Source organism: Eriocheir sinensis, chromosome 35, assembly GCF_024679095.1.
Source record: "Eriocheir sinensis breed Jianghai 21 chromosome 35, ASM2467909v1, whole genome shotgun sequence".
NCBI lineage: Eukaryota > Metazoa > Arthropoda > Malacostraca > Decapoda > Varunidae > Eriocheir > Eriocheir sinensis.
The window spans coordinates 10,856,626-10,878,960 of record NC_066543.1 but is presented as its reverse complement, the minus strand read 5'-3'; the positions used below and the strand labels follow the sequence as shown (position 1 = coordinate 10,878,960).

Sequence of the window (22,335 nt, the reverse complement as noted above, 5' to 3'; positions counted from 1 at the left end):
TCGAGCGTGTAACTGAGGTAGCATAGACAACAGGAATCAATCCACTCACCTGAGTACACCTCCACAGATTGACTAACAATCCTGCTGAGTCAATGGTCATAAGGTCAGTGCAGTGCAGGTAGTCAGTGAGCCAGTCAGCTGTCAGTAGTGATTTTGGGTGCAGGGTTGTGGAGGTGGAGGGAAAACTTTCTACTCTTGACTCTAACTCTGACTCCACAACCCTGTGTCAGTAGGTGGGGCAGTGGGTAGTAGTGGTTCCACCTTTCCACACCACCTTCCCTGAGCTAAGTACAGTAAGAGTGGTTTCTGTAGCAGAACAGGGTGCAGTTATGAAGAGGCCATGCTTGCCAGTAAAGGCAATGCCCTACTTTTAGAATTTTAATTATGTAAATTTGTAGATTTGAAAAAAAAGGTAAACTTATGTAATCCAATTATTGAAAATTGGTGCTTCAGGTCATATGATGTGGCATAAAAGTGAAATTTGTCAAAATGAATATTGATAAACATTTTCTATTGTTACTGCAGTTCTATGACACTCCTCATTGTAATGTTCCAGTGTAGCTTTTTTTTCTGAGGACTAAGCAGAATGGGTTTGTATGGATAGGCTAACATTCCGTAAAGTGTTGCTTTGGCTCTGCCCCTTGTCAGTCATGTGTTAAGTCTGACTACCAAGTTCAAGTTGGATTCCACAGTGTTCTCAGAAGAATGCATGGTATGCAAAAGGCTGCAGCATAAGCTATTTCTATCATAATTGCACCGTATGCCTGTTTTACCTTACTCTGAAGCTGATCTAACCTTTACTACTAAGTTGGGACATAAGTATCTTTAGGTAAACCTGTTTTCTGTAGAGTTGGTGAGCAGTGGATGTGTATTTTTCCTTTTAGAGTTGGTCAAGTAATAGAGCAATTATATTTGCTAATTCATCAGAAATTTCTTCCACATAACAAAGGTGTTTTGATCTCTGAATAACGTGTATGTCTGCTGGGCTGTGTGCATAGTGGATGATTAAGTACTGTTATAATATAAAGAATTGTATAATTCCTTCCCATAGAAGTTATAAAAATGTGTAGGATTAAAATGGTAGTTCAGGGAAACTCAGAAAATTGAGAAGGCAACTTCACAAGATTAGCAAGGAAAAGGGCTTGATAAAATCAAGGAAATTAGTGAAAGCTTTGAAGACAACAGCTGATATTGCTAAATTATTATTTTTTTTATCATAAACCACCATGCTTCTAGATTCTTAAGATACATTCCGTATTGATTATTATAAATATATACAAACTTTTTGCCAGAAATTTGAACATTTTATTTCCTGCATAGCTTTTTAATGTACCAAAATTTCCAAAGCTTTTTTACATAAAACTTTTCCATATATTGTTTTCCAAACATTAGATTGGGATAATCACACTGACATCATCTTGATGCGAATAAAACCCACACTGGCAGATGAAAAGATGTCTATTTACCAGACAATTTTAGTGGTAAGAAGCAGGAGAGGAAGTCCAAATATTGTCAGAAAGGCACATAATATCAGTTTCTTTATAGGGAGCCTAGCCATCATCCTTCTCTGGCTCTTCTTTTTACTCATGCTTCTTACTTGTACTCCCACTCTATCTTCTCATTCTTCTCTGTTTTATTTTATCTGCATTCATTTTTACTCTCTTCTTCATATCTTGTAAATGCCTCCTCCTCCACTCCTCCACACTATTCCCCTCCTCTCCCCTCTCTCATCTACCTCCTCCTTCCCCTCACAGTATGGTGGTGATGGGAGTCATTGCCTTGCTCCTCATCCCCATCCTGGGCCTGACGGGGTTCCACATGGTGCTGGTGAGCCGCGGCCGCACCACCAATGAGCAGGTCACCGGCAAGTTCCGCGGAGGCTACAACCCCTTCTCCCGTGGGTGCTGCCGGAACTGCTGCTTCATCCTGTGTGGACCCCAGTATCCTAGGTTGGCACACCCTTTATTATTATTATTATTATTATTATTATTATTATTATTATTATTATTATTATCAATGGTAAAGTTAGACAAACCAAATGGAAAAAGCTGCAGTATTAATCCCAGTAGCCCAGGTTAACTCTCCCTCTTTTGGTTATTTACATTTCTTCACAGTAAAGGAAACATGCAGAATTTTTTAAGATTAAGTTTGCCGTTTTCAGGCTATCCTACTCCTTATATTTCGGACATACGCATTAGTGACTATTCATATTGCCATAGCGCTTGTGAAGAGTATGGAACCCACCCTCTTTACCACCCTGCCTATGCAAGAAGCAGAGCCCTGACCATGATGGTTCTTATTAACTCAGCACAGTCCTGATACACAGTTTGCCTCATTGCAGCATAAAGAGGCCTGCCAAGTACATAGGGAGATACAAGTTCAAGCCGTCATCCAGTCCGCAGGCCCCTGTCTCCACCATCACCAGCCAAAGCCAAGTTCGTGTCTACATGGACAATGGCGTGCAGGCTCCCAACTCCACTGCCTACAGTCAAGTGAGTACCAGCTTTACATTCATGCATGACACATATGAGTTCCTCCGTCAGTCATTCTTGAGGGGACACAGTTGGTGGTGTTGTGGCGGGAGTGATTCGTTGGTGCTGTTTTCTGCTGCCTCTTGCAGCTCTCTCAAAGGCAAACGTATGTCTGTGTGTTTGGTTGTGTGGTTAGTTTGGTAGGTGAGTGTTTTCTTGAGAGGTTGTGTGTGTGAGTGGGGGGCACTTTCCTGAGAGGGTGTGTGATGAGATGTGTGGGTGGGTGCTTAGTTAAGAAGGTGTCTGGGTGTGTGGTTTAGGTAGATGGGGGACTTACCTAAGTAGTGTGTGAGGGTATCTGCGTCTGTGATGGGGTGGATGGGCGATTTTCTAAGAGGGTGTTTTATGTGTGTTGTTGGGGGAGTGGGTGGGCGCTGAGTAAAGGGGTGTGTGAAGAGGTTTCCATGTGTGTGTCTGAATGGCTGGGTGAAATGTTGCTTACTTAAGATGAGTGTGGGTGTGGGTAAGCAGCTTATCTGAGAGGATGTGTGTGGGTGAGTGTGCCAGGGCTTGGGTCTCTCTACCACCCTTGGAAGGCTGAGTGACAGGACTGGCCTTTTGTTGATTGTGTGGTGCTATGCTTCGAAATGTGACTGGCAGTGTTGCAGATTATCAAAGTCATCCTTTTCATCAGTCACGCCAGGTCCTCATTGTTGCTTGTTGTGGATGATCATAAAGAGATCCGTCATCTGAATCCTTTGCTAACTTTAATCAATAGTTTATAATAATTTTTCTATATCTTTAAATGGAACTGTTGTGTAAAGAATTCAGAACATCTTTTTAAATCCCATTAAAACAAGAGGCTGTACCTTTCATCCAGGGTTATGACCATCAACACAATACATCGAAGTTGAAACACAATTTTATTGTAGATAATATTGGTTAATAGTTTTCTCTGGGGCTAAAGAAATTTTTATGATATTGGTAATGCTGCATAATTGTTTTTCATTTACAGATTGTCAAGATAGTTATTTTATTAGTGGTTGTTTTCATGGTACTTGGGGTTTGTAGCATTACAGATTTTCTTTAGTTTAAATATGTATTATTTACAAATTAATATTTTGTTCTTATATAACTTAAGGAAATTTATTTTTTTCCATACAATATGAACATAAGTGAAATCCAAGGAATATAATCCAATCAAAAAATTACCTAGTATTTCTCATACTCCTTTCATTTAGTCTCATCCACATCATTGGTATTTAATGCTGCATTGAGTTCAGTGAATGTGATTCACTGGCCAGACTGGATTGCTTTGGAGTTTTTGTTCTTGGTTGAGTTGTTCAAGAGTGTTGTGAATTGCTTTTTTTTTCTTATTGTCGTGGGGTTATGCCAATGAATCTCTCAGTGATGATTTGACTGACAAATGATTTACAAAAGTATCTTTTTATGTACATATCAAGAATTTCTGCTACTTGAACATTGTCCAACCAGTTTGTAAATTAAAGAACTAATTGGTTCAGAGGAAAATGATTGATGATCTTTATGTATTTGATGCCCCATTCCCTCTAGAAACTTTCCAAGGGGATGGCCATGACAAAAAGTCCTATTCTATTCCTCCTCCTCCTTTTTATCATTTCCCTTTCTTTTCTACTCTTCTCAAGCCACAGTTGGTTTCCTCTGCAACCAACTAACTCATTCAGACATATATATATATATATATATATATATATATATATATATATATATATATATATATATATATATATATATATATATATATATATATATATATATATATACTTTTTAAGCAACACCTGAGCCTTTCCTTAGAACTCTTAGTAATGGGGATTAATGCTTGAGATCATTAGCTCCACTCACTAGCCCACAGGATTTGTAGGAATATTTCCATCCAGCTCTCCCTTGCAAGTAAGGAAAGAGGGGGCCTAGGGTCAAGGTTTGTTAGCAGATGTGGATCTAATATGTAATAAAAACAAATGTACATACTCTTATTTGTAGATCTCCAGTGCCATTTCTGCATTTATTATTAAATCAACCCAATCATAGTAGGCAGTTGCAGTGAAGTGAGAATCAAGCATTTCATGTTATAGGTGGAGAAAACTATCAAGGCATGAAGGTAATGCAGAAATCTTTTGGAGGTGGAGTGACTGGTTTCTCTGAAAACTACTTGTAGAGTATTGCAAAGAGTTCAATATTGGTACAGTAAGATAGAACATATTGTAGTACAGGTTAGGAATACCATGGATATCAATATAACATTGGAAATTATAACCTAATTTACAGAGCCAGGTAATGCAAATGCAACCCACAGCATCAGTTGTGCTTTGTTTTGAATATCATTAGAAACAAAGTTTCTGTAATTGGCAGCTGTGGATTCCACTCCATGTGGGTGATTAGGGTTGTGACAGAACAACAGGAAAGCAAGCAAAGGAAGGGATTACAGCAGGGGAGAGTGATGGTAAATTTTAGGTAGGGAGTGATTACTTGCTTGGTTAAAGCAGATAATTTACTTAGATAGTAGGAAGCAATGAAGGGGAATGCAGTAGTGGCATTTTAGAGTGAGAAAAATAATGAAATGACTTAGAATTAGTTTAAGACTTCAGGGATAAAATAGAGAAACTGGCTTGTTTGCACAGAACAAAATTTGGGTAATATCATTATGGACAGTATTGAATAATAGTATTAATAATTCATCTATGTCAGAACATTCAGTATCTCTGTCCAGACTTTAACCAGGGGTGTTGATGCTGTGTGTGATGATTCCTTACCACACACCACAGCTCTTAACAGTAGTCTTAAGGTGTGTGAGTGCCCCATGACATGCATGTGCTGCCTCTGTTGGGGTGGATGGATAGCTTACTCTACCAGTCAGGAAGTAACCTCTCATTAATACTCAGTAAGCAAGGCAGGAGGAAGAGGTAAAACTACTCTCTGTACTCACCTGGGCTGCTATGCTCTAGCTTGCCATGGAGGCTGCTAACAGTGTAGAAAAAAAATCTAAAACATAGCAAGGAAACTAGAAAAATGCAAACAGCTTTGACAGTAACACTGTACAGTTTATTTAACATGCTCAGACTCATTGGGCAGTATTCCTCATAATTGTGATCTGTGAGTAGAAACATTATATTAATTAGTTAGATGGTTTGTGAAGGATTGAATAAGTTATTGTTTCACTATCATGTTTTATTTCCTGGGATCATGAATTTTAATAAGCATTAAATTTACTCTTTAAATAATTGTTAGCATGCATCTGTATTATAGCAGTCTTGGTCTGCACAGACATTATATCATGTTACATGTCAGTAAGGCAGAAGTAACATTAGAACATCACTAAGAAAGGAAGCATTGAACATGCCATATACGCCACCACCCATCCTGTCTTTACCAGGGGCATTTACAAGCACACTGACAGACTACTAGACTGCCCTTTACCTCTGGCCAGTTTCTTGGAGTCTGCAGTTTCCTTACAAAGGTTTCTAAGTTAGCAGTGCTATAAAATGTGCAGCTACACCAAGGGAGTTAGGCCAGTGATCCTAATAGTCAAGCACCAATAAAGACACGGGGCTACTACCACTAAGATGCTGGACCCCCATTATATCCACCGCTGTCTGTCTCCACTCACTGCCTCTTGTTAGTGTTCCTGACACCAGCAGTGCACCTGTTTCCCCTCTTGATGCAGGACTCAGTGGAGTCTTACTCATCTCATACTTCTTGCCACTGCAGAAGACACTATCCTCCTCTTGTCCTCACTGATGATTGCCCAACATCCCCCCCCCTCCCCCCCCCTCTCTCTCTCTCTCTCTCTCTCTCTCTCTCTCTCTCTCTCTCTCTCTCTCTCCATCTCTCTCTCTCCATCTCTCTCTCTCCATCTCTCTCTCTCTCTCTCTCTCTCTCTCTCTCTCACATACATTAGGAATTAGTAAGATTTTATCTAGAAATATCATATTTTACATAAAGGTAAATTTTAATTATTACACTTCCATTTTCTTTAAAAGTTTATTGATTGGAAATTAATCTAAAAGGACTGTACATTTTATATCCTTACGTAATGGATATAACAAGATGTTCATCTATTGCAATACAACTTAGATGATGGGAACATCTGTCCTGTCTTGATAGAGTTGTCATGCAGTTATGTGGGCCTGTTAGCAGTGTTGGGGCTTGTCGTGTGAGTATCATAATGAAGGCACTGATGGTTTTAGGGGTCATGGGTGGGTCTGCATGGCCATAAAACTAGTTTTTGTCCTACAGGATACGGCAGGCTTGATTGCTCAGGATAACGTAAGTATATTGCATGCCAAGTCACCCAAGGTGCATGGTGGGTCATGCAGTATGTTTCCTCTTAGCATGCTCCCTTAGTGTTAATGGTATGTGGTCAGTGCATGTCTAGGTGCATGAACTCTGGTAGATATGGTAGTTATGGCTCCACTGACAGTCCAGAACACCAAACCCTGCCTCTGCCTCCTACCCTTCCTGGCCTTTGACTCCCTGTTCCTCCTCCATCCCCTTACTCCTCCCAGACCACAGGTTCTCCACTGTGCTGGCCACTGGCAGACTGCAGTGTTGCTCCTGAAAGAAAGAGAGGCATTGCTCAGGGCTGTCTTGTTGAGGTTACCTAAGGAGTAACTTTACTCCTAGAAGTGTCACAGCCTCTTCTGCCCTTGTGTATGACTAATTGATAAACTTGGAAACTGACTGCGAAACTATTGTCCTGCAGAATAATCATAGTGATGCTCTTAAAGTACTTGCATAATAAAGCTGTATCTGGCGGTACTATCGGTAATATTTCTCTGAGCAGCTTTATCGGGTAGTGTATGCGGTAGAGGTTTCTTTGGAACGGTCTAACCCTCTCATCAGTACATACGGTAGTTTGGTCAGCGCTACGGTGTCACCTCTGGTGAATGCAGGGCAAATAGACTTTCCTATTGTGCTTTCTGTATGGTTTTGAAAGCTCTTGCTGTTTGGTATCATTTGATGTTAAAAGAGGCAATTAGCATGCCATAGTTACTAGTGGTCAAAATTGCCACTGTCAGCAACCTTCAAAGGACTCACTGGCCTGGGGAAAGATGCTCAAAAGACAAAGTCAGCAGTATAAAGGCTCGGTTGTTTGCCTGATGTTGCAGATGGTGGCTGTGCCTCACCCTGATCCCAGCAGCAGGTGGCTGCAAACCACCGTATAGCCTTGCTTCCCTCGTTAGTGCTCGACCCGTACTCCATCTGGGCATATCTGGCAATCTACAGGTGAGTTTTATGCCACTCTCACACTACCAGTGCCTCAGCCCTTCTCCTGGCCTAGCCCCTCCTCAACCTGTCCTCTCCCTTACCTATCCTGTCCTGTCCTGTTCTTTTCTATTTTTATACCACTTATTTGTTACCAGTTTTTCAGTCCTTTCATCCTGGCCTAGCCTCTCATCCTATCCTCCTCCTTGCCTGTCCTGCCTTATCCTGTTGTGTTCTGTTTTGTACTCATGTATCCTATCCTCTTACCCTATCTTTTTCCATCTTTTCATCTTAACCTGTCTTCCTTTCTTCCGTTTCCCTTTTCCTCTCCTGTCCTTCAGCATCTGTTCTATCCTCAATTCTCTAAATAGCTTTTGCCATCCCATTGTTGATCCCTGTCTGTATGAACTATTTGTCTCCACCATTTTCATAATCTCCCCCTAATATTGCTACCTTTTTCATAATGACAAATCTTATCTCATGAATCTGTGAGTTAGAATGAACCTGTATGTATACCTAGACACAAACACACACACACACACACACACACGCACACGCACACACACATTCGCTTGCCTCACAACCGAAAGGTCCCAGGTTCGATTCCCGGGTGGATTGAAGACAGAGGGGCAGTCTCCTTTTATCCTTGGCTCCAGTGGATGGGTACTGGGTGTCAGTTGGGGATTGTGTCCTGCCTCCAAGGTGTGTGTAGGTGTGAGGTTTCAGCCGTAGCCAAAGATCCGTCACTTGTGAGATCCCTGCTCATTCAGGGAGGGTACTGGCTAGTAATCGCAAGTCAAACACGTGACCAAACCATGGTGAATTCACATGCACACAATGTTATTTGGCTATCTCATGTATGCAGTAAATTTGGGCATCATCATGTGTTTAGGAATATTTTACTGTTTGTTGTCACTTCATAAATGTGTGTACGTATCATATTTTTTAATCCTAAACACAAAGTGTTCAATCATTATTTGTCTTGAACAAATGTCTTGTCAGGATACAAAGACGAAATATTCAATATGACAAAATTTTAAGACCAAGCCATGTTGATATTGACAATTTCACATGATGTAACAATACCTTGAGGCCTTTCATTATACTGTGCCTTGACACAAGGAGGATGTAGTATTTTGTTGGCATGATGTGTTTGGTGTTCTTTTCTTTTCTTTTTTGTTTCTTTTATCTTTTACCAGACTGAGTTTGACTGACTTCTAACCCATTTTACTCCACCACAGACCACTACTGTTATTGCCTTTTCCTCTACTGCCACTAATGCTGCTGCTGCTGCTCATACTACTACTACAACTACTATTTATTATTCATCTTCTTTTTCTTCTTTTTGTTCAGCATTTATTATTGCATTATATATCTTAGAAACTTTTTGATTTTTTTCCACTTCTTACACTCAAGTATTCTTTTACACATTTTTGGTGTGTCTGACCCCAATGGGTATCAGTTTTATTCTCATTTCCAGCTGAGTTAATTTTCTCTACCATTTTTTATTACTATTTTATTCTTTTCCTTATTACTTCTGGGTGTTATTATTTACCTTTTAGTTGTATGTGTTTCAGCATGAATTAGTTTGACCCACCATAGATAATGTCACCATCATAATTATTTGTAGATGTGGGGTTGTGAGGGATTATGTTTGTGGGTGGGTGGGTGGGGAAGAGAGAGAGAGAGAGAGAGAGAGAGAGAGAGAGAGAGAGAGAGAGAGAGAGAGAGAGAGAGACTTTATACTTTATAGCATTTGATGCTCTAAAATAAGAAATTTGTAAATGTCATTTTTTTCCCACCAAGTTTTTAGTATTTGGGTATACTCATGGAAGGTCTCATCATTAATGTGCTCGTTGGGTTGTGTGTGTACAAGTGCTAACTGGCGGCCTGTTAAAGCCCCTTTCCCACCTTCACGAGATTTATGCCGATGAGCTTTGAACTTGACGTCGTGAGGTATCGTGATCAACTTCGGCTTCATTCGTAGACAACTTTGTAGTGGATTGTGGCAGTTCACGATACAGGCGAGAATTTTTAAACATGTTCAAAATTTCTTCATGATGCACTACAATCTCAAATTTTGTAGGTCGCCGTAGGTCCATCGTAGGTGCTTCGTAGAAGATCTTAATGGTATCTCGGAACATCGTAGCGGTTTGTCATTCATCTTGAACTTCGGCTTCATCCAAGAACCATTACGATGACCTACGATACTTTTTTTTTTTTTTTTTTTTTTTTTTTTTTTTTTTTGGTTGTTGCCTATTGCGCCGGTAGGCATCATTCCGGTGGGGCCTGATGGTCGGCCCAGCCCGTTCTGGTGCAGGCGAGTGTTTATAGTGGCGCCATCTTGCATTGGCTCATGCTGCCCCCCGGAACTCTTTCTTGATTCGCTTGGACGGCTTCCTCTAGAGTCCAGGTTGATGGGTGGTCTTCAGGACAGCATGTGGGTAGTTTTAAGCCACTGCTAAGATGTACTACGATAGAGTACGATCGGTCAAGAATTAACACGATGTTCGTAGTGTACCATGAGAAGTGTCCATGATGTATAAAATAAAGTGCGTATATACGCAAATCAGTCTCACGATGCGCTACAATGTTGCCCAAGATGAGCTATGAATAATCTACAAAGTGATATGATGCGCTATGAATGACTTACGATGTGCTACGAATAACGTTAGGATTTGGTACGAATGACGCGATATTGCAAGAAGCCGTACACCTGGCAGTCATGCCCAAGCTAGGTCGAGGTATCAGATATAATAAAAGTGTAACCTCCCGGTTGGAGATGTCAGTTTATCACAAGCTTCGTACACACCCTCCACCGACCACTCCACCAAGAGCTCTGGGACCATTTTTGTTGCAATTCTTTGTATTCTTTCCAACTTTCTGATATCCTTCTTGTGTGTGTGTGTGAGTGTGTGGGTGTGAGAGAGAGAGAGAGAGAGAGAGAGAGAGAGAGAGAGAGTGGTGTGTCATGGTGACCTGACATTCCTTCCAAGGTCAGGTCACCCTCATCCCCATCCCCACTAATCACCTGAATATATTTGAAGAGAGAGAGAGAGAGAGTGGTGTGTCATGGTGACCTGACATTCCTTCCAAGGTCAGGTCACCCTCATCCCCATTGCCACTAATCCATCGCCACTAATCACCTGAATATATTTGAAGAGAGAGAGAGTGGTGTGTCATGGTGACTTGACATTCCTTCCAAGGTCAGGTCACCTTCATCGCCACTAATCACCTGAATATATTTGAAGAGAGAGAGAGAGAGAGAATGAAGAATGAAAGAAAGGAGAAAGAGAAAGAGAGAAAGCAAGAAATAAATAAGGAAATAAAGAAAAGAAAAGAGAAATCAAGAAATAAATGAATAAATAAAGAGAGGAGAAAGAGATAAAAAAGAGATAAGAAGAATGAGAAAGAAAGAAAAGAAGAAAGAAGGAAGGAACCAAAGAAAGAAAGCAAAACAAAGAGAGAAAGAGACAAATGAAAGAGAAAGAACTAAATTGAGGAAAAAGAGAGAAAGAAAGAAGGACAGGAAGGAAAAAAGAGAAAAAGGAAGAAAGAGATGGTTCGTAGGTAATTCGTATGACATCCTTGGTAATTCATAGGTGTTCGTGATTCAAATCTGAGGATAATCGTAGCATATCGTAGCGTTTTGTAGTGCTTTGTATTTAACTCGTAGGTCTGTCATAGTCACTTCATAGTGGTTTGTAGATGCAAGTTTTGAAATCACGCATCGGAGGAATTCAGGACTACTTTTCTCATGATGTGCCACGGTGTCAAGTTCGTAGCTCATCGGCATAGAATTCGTGAAGGTGGGAAAGGGGCTTAGAGGAGTTACACAGCTGCTAACTTCAGAACGTTCCTTTATAATTTACCTATCCTTTGGGTTTGGGGGGGGGGGGGGTCAAGTGTTGTATCTTTGCCATTCTTTCCAAAACTGGTCAACCACCATATGATGATGTTCTCAGTGAGCTGTGAAATTAGTGGAGGTGTTTCACTATTGTTCAATAGACTATTTTGACTACCAGTTCTCTTCGCCATTTGAGGCCCCTTGTGTTCATCTCCGTGGTAACAGACGCTTCACCTTATGTTTAACAATTATCTACAGTTTTAGTGTTGCTTACCACATCATCATGTGTGTAATGAACTTTTTTAAGATCAGAAGTCGAAATAACCATGCCTTCAAGAATAATACCCATTTAATGTCAAATTTAATTGTGCTAGTGATGCTATAAAACAAAATACAGCCCTGAATCAAAATATTCAGGAGATGAAACATCTCATGTTGCCTTTGGCATTCACGAGATAGGTACGGGCCCGCGTCACCACACAGTGGGCATATATACTTTGAATTAATGTGAACCTTAAAACGTACGAGCAATGGGTAACACATATTTTTTCCTGACCAGCAGGTATTGGGTTTGACATTTGACTCCAAACAATAATGTGTAATCTAAAATCCCAAAACAGAAAAAGAACCCAGTTCTCTAGGGCAAGTATCTCCTAGACAGTTCTCTGGGTGGCCAAGTGTGGCTCTGCATGCATAGCCAATACAGTCTATTGCTGTGTATTATGTGAACATGTGCTTTGATTGTTTTAAGGTGATGTGATGGTTTTTCATTTGGATACCTTTCAGTGTTGTAGGTAATGCATAATAGATAAACAGCTATGTTCACAGCTGGCCTGTATTCCTTATGGCTGTGGAATACTGTCCATTGATCAAATTTGGTGTGGCCTCAAGGGGATCATGTGGATGAGGAGAGCCATTGATCTTGTGGGACCTTGCTCTCTCATTCAGTCCTATAGTACAGTGGGTTGTTTGTGCTTGTGTGGGGGGGTGAGGGGGGGAAGGGGTACATAAATAATCATACACAAGAGAGGGAGAGAGAGAGTATTCATATCCAATCATTATTATTTTCTAATATATGTGTAATATTTAAAAAGAGTTGATGAGTTCTGGAGAGACAGAAAATTGGCAGGCAAGGGATTAAATGTGTGGAGAGGAAGGGCTGGAACAAAGAGATTTGGATACTTTTCTGGTGTCGCCAAGCTCTTAAGAGAATTTGTGAACAGGGCATTGGAGTTACAGAGATAGACGGGCATGCAGGCAAGTAAGGTGTGTTAAAAAAAAAACTTGCTTAGTTGACTTGGTTATAGTATTGTACAAATATTTGTGCATGGATCTTTAATGATTATTGTGGAAAATGTTGAGATGTGACAAGTTGAGGAATCAAGTGTGGGTGCCAGTGTTTGGTGTGGCTACAGTTAGAGTACCACAAGATGTTGTTGTATGATGTGGCTGCAGTTAGAAAACCACTAATGACTGCTTCTTTCTATTAAAGTCAAGTTGTAATAATATTAAATGGGTAATACAAATTGGATCATAACTACAATCAGCTGCTTAGCTGATGCACATAAACAAACAGACACCGTGTTGGCAGCAGCAATGCTGTGCTCGCTATTTCTTCCTCACCTCAGGTTGGCCAAAATTTTTTTACTGTTGTGAATTGTTTATGCATTTGCACAGCTGCTTAACAGCACAAGACAAAAATGAACAAATATGTCTGGTGCACACAGCGGGTGTGGCAGACACTGACCTGGGGACAGACTCTGATGTACAGCCAGACTTTTGTTTCGATACCAGTGTCCAAGTCACATGTTGATTTCAGGTGGACACCTAAGCGTGAGAGTGCACCAATGCCAGGAAAGGCAAGTTACCTTAAGAGATCGGTTTTCTTATAAAATTTATGGGTAAGAATACCTGACAGTGGTAAAAATATTGTAAATACACCACAACCATTATAAAGTTGTTTGATAAGGCTACAGTGAGTTTTGAATGTCATAGGACATTTTTGTCAACACCGTGAAAACGGTGTTGACGGCGCAGAATACACAGTGGAGGAAAAGTAGAGCCAGGAAATATTTTCACATTAAATTATTTTTATTTCATTTTTACATATTAGCATCCAGGGGTTAAAGGGTTCAGTTGTTCCTCTTGGAAATCAGTTATATTCTCGTTCTTACTCGTTTGCAAATTATAACAATATTTTCAAAATCTCTGCAGGACACTAGGGGCTGCTTTTTTTTTAAACGTGTGTGCCCTGTGGTTCACCAAGGAAATATACATATATAACAACAGAGGAGCAGTTGGTTAAGTAGGAGATATCAGCCTGCCCTGACTCTACCTTGCAGTAATACTCACTGAAACAATTGTCTTAGAATACATTAACCTTCCACGGAAATCTTGCTAATCATTGATGTTCAGTATGAGACCCACATGATTCACAAAATAACCTTCCCCACCAGATGTCACAAGTAGCACAACAAAGTCACATTGATGGCACAGACTTTTCAAGTACATCTTGTAAGTCATTATGAGTTAACCCACTGAATCCCAGGCTGTAAGTGCACATTGCTATGCCCCAATCCCAATACCTTATCACACACACTCTCTCACACACACACACACACACACACACACACACACAGTTCGGTAAACCCTCACCCTAACAAACCAATTAGGGGAAGGGGGTGATGTTACACTGAAATTCTGTTATTTCTGAGGAATCCTAACTTTTGGTATGTAATGAACTTTGTTCATTATGAGCTGAAAGCTTGCTATTTCTGACCATTCCCATATATAATGAAGTTTGTTCATTTTATTGGATGAAAGATGAGTCATGGAAAGATGAGAGCAGTGTTTACAGTTGCTCAGACAAAGCTAGACTGATTAAATGTGCACTGCCACTTCAGCTTTGTTTTCACTGCTGCCAACCAACATGAGTGTACATGATCAGCCAGCCCACCATTGAATGAAACCCTTACTTACTGAACCTGTGCAATAAATCCCCGCATATACGGGACTGCCCAAAATTGTTAAAGCCGTAATTCATTTTATCAAGGTCCATAAAAGCGAGGCTTTACTGTATTGTAAAACCTGGTCCTAAGTAGAGTCCTTTCCTATTCGTATTTTGATTCTCTTGAAGTACAGTACATGGTGCTTGTATTTTAGTCAGTTTGGGTATATGGTTACTCATAAGCATAATTAATTATATATTGAAAGTTCATGTGTTCAGTTGTTAATTAATCAATGAAGAATAACCATACTTTAGGAATGTGTTGTTTTAACAGATATACATTGGTGCTGTTTTCCCAGAAACTAACAGCATTTGATATCAAAGGCCAGGTGTTGTCCATGGTGGAGTTAGTGTGGTCTAATTAGGCCTAAGCTCTGGTCAGTGCTTTCCTATTCCTTCATAGACTTTAACCAACCATTGCTCTTCTTCCTGCAAAGGCTCGTCCCTTTCTTCATTTTGATAAGTATTTTGTCTATTATTTTCATTGTTTAGTATTTGCTTAATTTACCACGGATATATTGGTTGCAAAAGCAATGATATTTATTAGGATCCTTTTGAAGGTAAGTGTGTCAAATTGTTTTACACTGATGAATTGATAAGTAACAGTGAGTAAGTTGTTTGTAACATCAGTTTTAACTCTACTTCTGTTCTGATCGTACAAGTTGGTCTGATGCGATAAGTTCTTGCTACACACACACACACACACACACACACCAGGCATCACTTACCCACCGTGACATGGCAGTGAGTGTGACATTGACCCTCACAGGTAATGCGGCCGCTGCCCAGCCCCTGCCCCAATATCCAGCCAACTCCCTCTTGTAGCCACAACTACCATTACTTTACCATGCGGCCCAGGGACCTTGAAACCTGCCATAACCTTAGCCGCCTCTAGACACTTAAGCTAGTGCCCTCCCTTATGCTTCCCTCGGCTGCATTCCTACCACCATGACCTTTAGGATGGGCTAAGTTGAGCTTCGGTATCTGAGGAAATTTGTTTCTCTGAGCCAATCTTTTAGTTGTTTAAATAAGAGGCTAAGTTGTGCTTCAGTATCTGATTTTTTTTCTGATCCAATCCTTGAGCTGCTCAAATGACAGTTTTCTTATTTTGGTTCAGTTAAAGAAGTTTTGAGTCTTTTCAGGTATACCCTTAAGATTTTTATGACACCACTTGTTTTGTGTTGGAGTTAGAAAGGAGTCACACTTAATCTTGAATGTTTTATCGAAAGTAACTATTTAGATGGTGTGTGTGTGTGTGTGTGTGTGTGTGTGTGTGTAATAATAATAATAATAATAATAAATGGTTTATTCATTTGTAGGCAGCCATAAGGCTGAAAATACACAAAAATACCATACAATGAGTTTCATGTGGTGAGTAATGGGGGAAGTGGGGAAGGGTGATGTGTGTGTGTGTGTGTGTGTGTGTGTTGGAGTGGAGGGGTCATGTGATCATGGAGGTGTTAATGACCCTCACAAGTGTCGGTATCGCACTAAGCCGATATCTGTCCGTGCGAGTTTTGACCGGGACGAGAATATTGTGTGTGCGCGCGCATATGTGTGCACATGAACGTAGAGCTAAATGCCTTCTTACCACTCAAAATTTCATGATTATGACAGGCATAGTTCCACTGTCACAGTACTTCAGATGGTACTTTAACATTCAACATTAAGTGAAAGATCTGCAGAATTCACAAAATTTTTCATTAGAAAATAAAATAGTTAATTGGTACAGTGAGAATAGACCTGGTTGGTTGTTAGGGTGGTGAGGTAATTTACGATATATCTTTTGGGTTGTCACATGTAAATGTTTGATTGTATATGTTAAAAATAATTGAAATCATTTAGCAGGACATTGACTGAAATGAAGATGATTGCACAGTGTTCTCAAAGTAAACAACATTCAAGGGAACATACTAAATGATTGAGTTTGATAGTCAACACCAACTTAATAACTCAGCAACCTTAGGGATGGAATCTTCAGTGTGTTAAAGATACATGCATGAAATGATCCCCTTACAGAACGTTTTCTGTTGCATTTTCAAATTGCACTTCAGCTTCAAAGTTTATTATACATACAGGAAATGATCCCCTAACAAAATATTTTGCTACATTTTCAAATTACTTTTTAGCTTCAAGTTTATTTGACTTTTTGAATCAGTAATATGGAGGATAACTGTAACTGTTGAGTCATTCATATATGCATGAAAGAGAAGGAAGAAAGTTAGTATTGCAATAGGAATACAATAATGATCTTAACTATAGTCAGTTTCATTTCATCTGTCCATTCACAAAGCCTGAATTTTGAGTGATGTGGCACCTGGGGTTTGTAGCTCACGATTGGTTGAAATTTAGCTCGTCCAATATCATTGGCTGCGTGTGATAAATATTCAGTAATGTATTTAAATGTTAACATATACAACGAACCCTCACACATTCTTATATAAATCCCAAACATGCCAATTTGCATCAATAATATACCAAACAAGCACATGAAAAACAAGCATGTATCAAACAATCAAGTCAGATCAAATGCAAACAAACAGTAGCTTCAATCAATAAGGTTTATCTCATTTCAGCTACAGTAAAAAGACATTGGGTTCCATAAGTGTAAATATAAGGTATTTTAATACTTAATTGCATGTAAATCACATGGGTAATATTGGATGTACCATGAAATATTACTGAATCCAATGCTAGACTATTTCACTGTGGGCTATTTAAAATATTACCTACATTTAATAATTCAAATACCTTTAATTTGCACTTAAAAAGGCAGATGCCTTTTTATGTACTTGAAATGAGCAAAATAATCATAGATTTTAAAAAAGCCATTGTTTGTTCAAGTGTAATCTGGCCATACTGTTTGATGCATAAGCTTGTCTTTCGGGTGTTTGCATTGGTACTATGTTGTCGTTGCAAATCAGTATGCTTGGGATTTATGTAAAGTGTGATTTTATTTATTTATTTATTTATTTGATATACAAACATTCAAATATATCATTACAAAAAAGGTTGAATATTTATTAAAATAGTTCATGTTCACTCAATCATGAACCAGGAATGTATGTGTACCACATCTACACACATGAGTGGACAGATGAAATGAAACCGACTATGGAAACATACTGGTCATCATTGTGAAGAAGATTGTTTGCAGAATTTTGGGGAGAGAGAGAGAGAGAGAGAGAGAGAGAGAGAGAGAGAGAGAGAGAGAGAGAGAGAGAGAGAGAGAGAGAGAGAATTAGTAAAGCTAGATTAAAGAATTTACTCATTCATGAGCTTATGATCTTAAACCAAGCTATTCCAAACACATCATTAGTGCTATAATTCAAGTAGACTCAGTACATCAGCTATGACATAATTTCTTGGACAATTCTCAGCAAAAGCTGTTTAGCTGGTTCATCTCAGCAGCAGCATACACACATCATGTGTGGTGACTGCTGTTTCCACAAGTAATCTATACACTAAATAGATGGACCAGAAACAAGGCATATGCTACCCCTTTGTGCAGTGCCTTGGATTTATTAGTTGGCTGTAAAATATTCCTTGCATTCTGCATTTTGCAACTGCCATTGCCTGTTGAAAGCAGTGGATTGGGAGTCATAGTCACCTAATAAGCTTTTGTCCCATGGACATTTGGCATGTTATATATTAGTGTATCTTGAAAGACTTATTGTTTGTTTTCTGTTTATTTAGGTTATTTAGTGTTTTAGGTCTGTTGTCTTGCTTTCATTTTCTTTACTGAAAAAAGAGGGGGTATGTTTTGAAAGACTTGGAAAGTATTGTTTATATATATATATATATATATATATATATATATATATATATATATATATATATATATATATATATATATATATATATATATATAATATATTATATATATATATATATATATATATATATATATATATATATATATATATATATATATATAATATATATATATATATATATATATATATATATATATATATATATATATATATATATATAAGGTGGCACCACTTATATATATATATATATATATATATATATATATATATATATATATATATATATATATATATATATATCTATATCTGTGTGTGTGTGTGTGTGTACTATTTGTAATGCTTGGCTCTTAAATAAGAGTATGAGGCTGGCTTTTGGTACCTTGGAAAAATGTTTGATATATCTGGCTGTGCCTTGCATTGCAGAATATATGGTGATTAGTAGTAAGTGTGCTTCTATATTGAAGAGCGGGAAACTTTACCATTAGGACTTCCTGCGCAGTATTCCCACTACTGTTATGGTTGAATATAACTTTGCTTCACATATCCCTTATGTATGTATTATGTGGTCAGCTATTTAACAGTGAGGCTCCCTTGCATTAAGCTGATTAGTCTTGGGTAGCTGTAGCGTAGCGTAGCGAGGCTTAGTGGTAACACAGCGCTATCTCCCTACCTGTAGCTGGTGGAGGGGGGAGGGGCCGGAACATCCTCATCAGTGGCTGTAGGAAGCAGCGGGGCAGGAGAGGGTCTGGAGGATGGTGGCCAGCCCCCACCAGGGATGAGCCAGAGTCAGGACTGCGAACCAACTCCTCCCTTGCCACGTCACCCTTCCAAGACTAACTTCTTCCAGCCTGATGCACCACCGCCACACCATCACCCTGCCTATCACCACCACCATCACCATCCTCAGTATGTGGATTCCCCCCGCAAGGCTAATGCAAGTCAGCAGGTTACAAGGCCACCGCGATCGCCCCATTCGTCAAGACCTCGGTGAGTACTCCTCCTCTCCCTTTTAACTGTGGACTTGTTTGTGTATATGTTTACTTTTCATTGCAGGGCTCAGTCAAATGTTGAGCGCAAGTTAAGTATTTGTGATATTAACTGTACAGGGCTGCCACTATGACTATTTGTAGATGATAAAATCGACATGCCACTCTTGCTAATACTGCTTTTATTTGTCTTGTTTGTCGAAATTAGAAAGGGCTAAGCACAGTCACTTTCCTGGTAGTACTTTTTACTGGATTTTGCTCAGAGCATAACAGTACTATTTTTTGTAGCTTTCTGCAAGAACAGACAAAATACAGGACAGGAGGAAGTGGAGATGTACAGACCCCCTAACCTCACTTGCTCTACTTTGTGCTTTAACACACTCACAGTGTCTGCAATAGAAGATGTGACCTACAGCATGAGGCCTCAACACTGACTAATAACCAGCAATGTCAGGGATTTAAGGTTCTTGAGTGGAAGAGTGTATCACCTTCACCTGCACCTCCATAAAGAACATATTACACCGTTACATCATTATATTTATGTGTGTTGCGTTTAGGTTTATAATCGTTGATTTTGCCCTTAGCACCCACCATCAAGGTCCTTGTTTCTTTTCAACAGACATTTCTCTGCAAAATTCTTCTCCTTAGCTCTTCATTTAGTCTTTCAGGAGAGACTTGGTGGAATAAACATGTCAGGACAGCAAATGAAGCTCCTGTGGCAAGATTTGGCGTGTGACCATTTTCTTTCACATTTTTTGTTTTCCAAGGCTTCAAGGCAAGTTTTACATTGTATAGATGCAGTTGGGGGTAAAACTAAGAGAACATAGGATTAGCTGCTTACCATGGAACTAGAAGAACCATGAGCAATTATGTTTATGCTTATTTTATTGTTTTATTTATTTTTTATTACTGTTAGAATTGTTCATACATTTTGGTCTTGAAAACCCATTTCTATATGGGCCAAACTACAGTTTAGAGTAAGCATTATACCATGAGAGGTCATGGTTCACAGCCAAAACAGAAATCACTAGTCTTTAGTAACTGTGTACCAGACTTTTTGTTTTATTGGGTCATTCTCTGAGTGTGAAGGCATGGTGTCTTATGTTCCCATGAGGTAGGGGCTCAACTCAGTCTGTTAAGAGTCAGGGCTCAAAGACAAAGGTGGGGCAAAATATAGTCAAACCATTTCAAATAGTCTGTTTGGGCATTCAATTCTGTGGGTCCTTTCTTCCCCTCTGGTCTGCCACACAGTCCCAACACCTGTTTTTCCCTCTCATATGTTTGCTATAGGTAACATATGAGAGGAAGGGATAGGTGTTGGACTGTGTGGCAGAGCAGAGGGGAGGAAAGTACCTGCGGAACCGAACGCCCAAACAGACTATTTAAAATGGTTTGACTGTAGTGATATACATTTCATGAGTATGTGTAAAAAACACACAAAACAATAGATGCCAAGGAATCCCATGTGTAAGATAGGATGAGGTGTGATGGCCATAGTAGCCTATAATAACTAAATTTTCCTGGACACATTGGATATTCAGGTCACTTCAATAACAATATATTTTTATATTTTCTTGTGGGAGGTCACATCTTCTATGACAAGTGCTGCTCTGCCTAAAATCTTTACTGATGGCATGTACTCTAGGTATTAAATACATATTACAAGGACATTTTTGATTGATAATGTGTCTTTAGTATGTTATTCCATTTAGGAACTTGTATCCTGCCGCAGTGATTTTCCATTCCTTTAATTATCTCACCATATATTTACTGCAGGTGATGTACATAAAACACTGCAGTGAATGTTCATACATTGTTAGGGTTGTCAGCACTGTTCATGAAGAGACTGAAGTATCCTAGGCGAGCTTCCCTGCCCCTCATCCCTTTTGACTACTCTATAAGGATCCTTGACTGAGCATTAGTTCACTTACTTATCTTCCTCTATTGTATCAGTATATGAGTAGTAACTTTCACTTAGGATATTGCAGTGTACTCCCAACTCCCAGCATTACATGGGTCAATTGTAATGATTTGATGAATCAACATGTTCATTAATCAGTGAACCAACCTTCAACATGTTCATCCATACTATATGTTTTTCTGGGTGCTCAAAGGCCTTTCTCATGAAAAAGAGATATTAACATTAGACTCCATCAGTGTCATTCACAGATTCAATAGTCATCCCGAAGAAAGTGGCCTTCTCAGACTTTCATGAGAGCTACTGTATCTCTGTACTTGAGGTGAATAGTAGTACATGTAATATTGTTGTGTATCATGAGGTGGTGCCTTCAGTAATAACAGGGGAGGTGACAGCAGATACACATGACTTTCTCAGCATCCATTAATAATCCTTAAATGTGCCATTTTGCAATGTCATACCATTTTTACATAAAAGGTTTATCAAATTTTATCATGTCAGTGTTTCTTAAAGATTTCTCATTAATGCTTTGAAATATTTTGTATTAAAGGAAGCTTGTGGCTGAATGGGTTAGCACACAAGGCTCAGACACTTGCCCCAGAGTACAAGCAGGTCTGTGGCTCAGATCCCAGAAGTATCTTATGTCTCTTACTATACACTGGGTGTCAAAAAAGCTTACCCATTGTCTTTGTATTAAGAAGAGTGCAGCACTAGTATTCAACTATCATGCCTATAAGCACTTGAATGGGCCAATATACTGAGTAATGATGGCATCTGCCTGTTTAGTTGATCACAAGTAATTTACCTGTTATGCAACTTCCAAAGTATGTAGTCATCCACATGCAGTATGGTTGTATAGATGAATGGCTCTGATAGGTGGCTATACATCTCTGGATTTGGTAGTTGTATAACTTGTATGATGACTAGTGACATGTTACTGAATGTTCCAAGTTTCATATTTTTATTCTGGTCACATGGGTAGCATGTTCACTTTTATTAAGAAATACCTTGTGATATGTTGGGAATATACTGCACATGCATCTTAATCAGTTGCTTCCCTCTTAATACTCGTTCAGCACAAGGAGTGAA

General features: G+C 39.2%; 1 protein-coding gene across 13 annotated transcripts in view; it reads left to right on the top strand.

The window, feature by feature from the left end:
* The window catches only part of LOC127007378 (palmitoyltransferase ZDHHC8-like), a 47,948-nt gene that overhangs the window by 5,928 nt on the left and 19,685 nt on the right, over window positions 1-22,335 (top strand). For 2 of the 13 annotated variants that reach the window (XM_050878276.1, XM_050878284.1), the window contains exons 5-9: window positions 68-103; window positions 1,755-1,949; window positions 2,342-2,492; window positions 6,744-6,773; window positions 19,019-19,329. In XM_050878276.1, the coding sequence (XP_050734233.1) occupies window positions 68-103; window positions 1,755-1,949; window positions 2,342-2,492; window positions 6,744-6,773; window positions 19,019-19,329 (723 nt within the window). Of the gene's footprint in view, window positions 1-67; window positions 104-1,754; window positions 1,950-2,341; window positions 2,493-6,743; window positions 6,774-7,615; window positions 7,734-19,018; window positions 19,330-22,335 lie in introns of those variants that run through there. The other 11 variants (XM_050878286.1, XM_050878285.1, XM_050878280.1 and 8 more) reach the window with 11 other exon arrangements.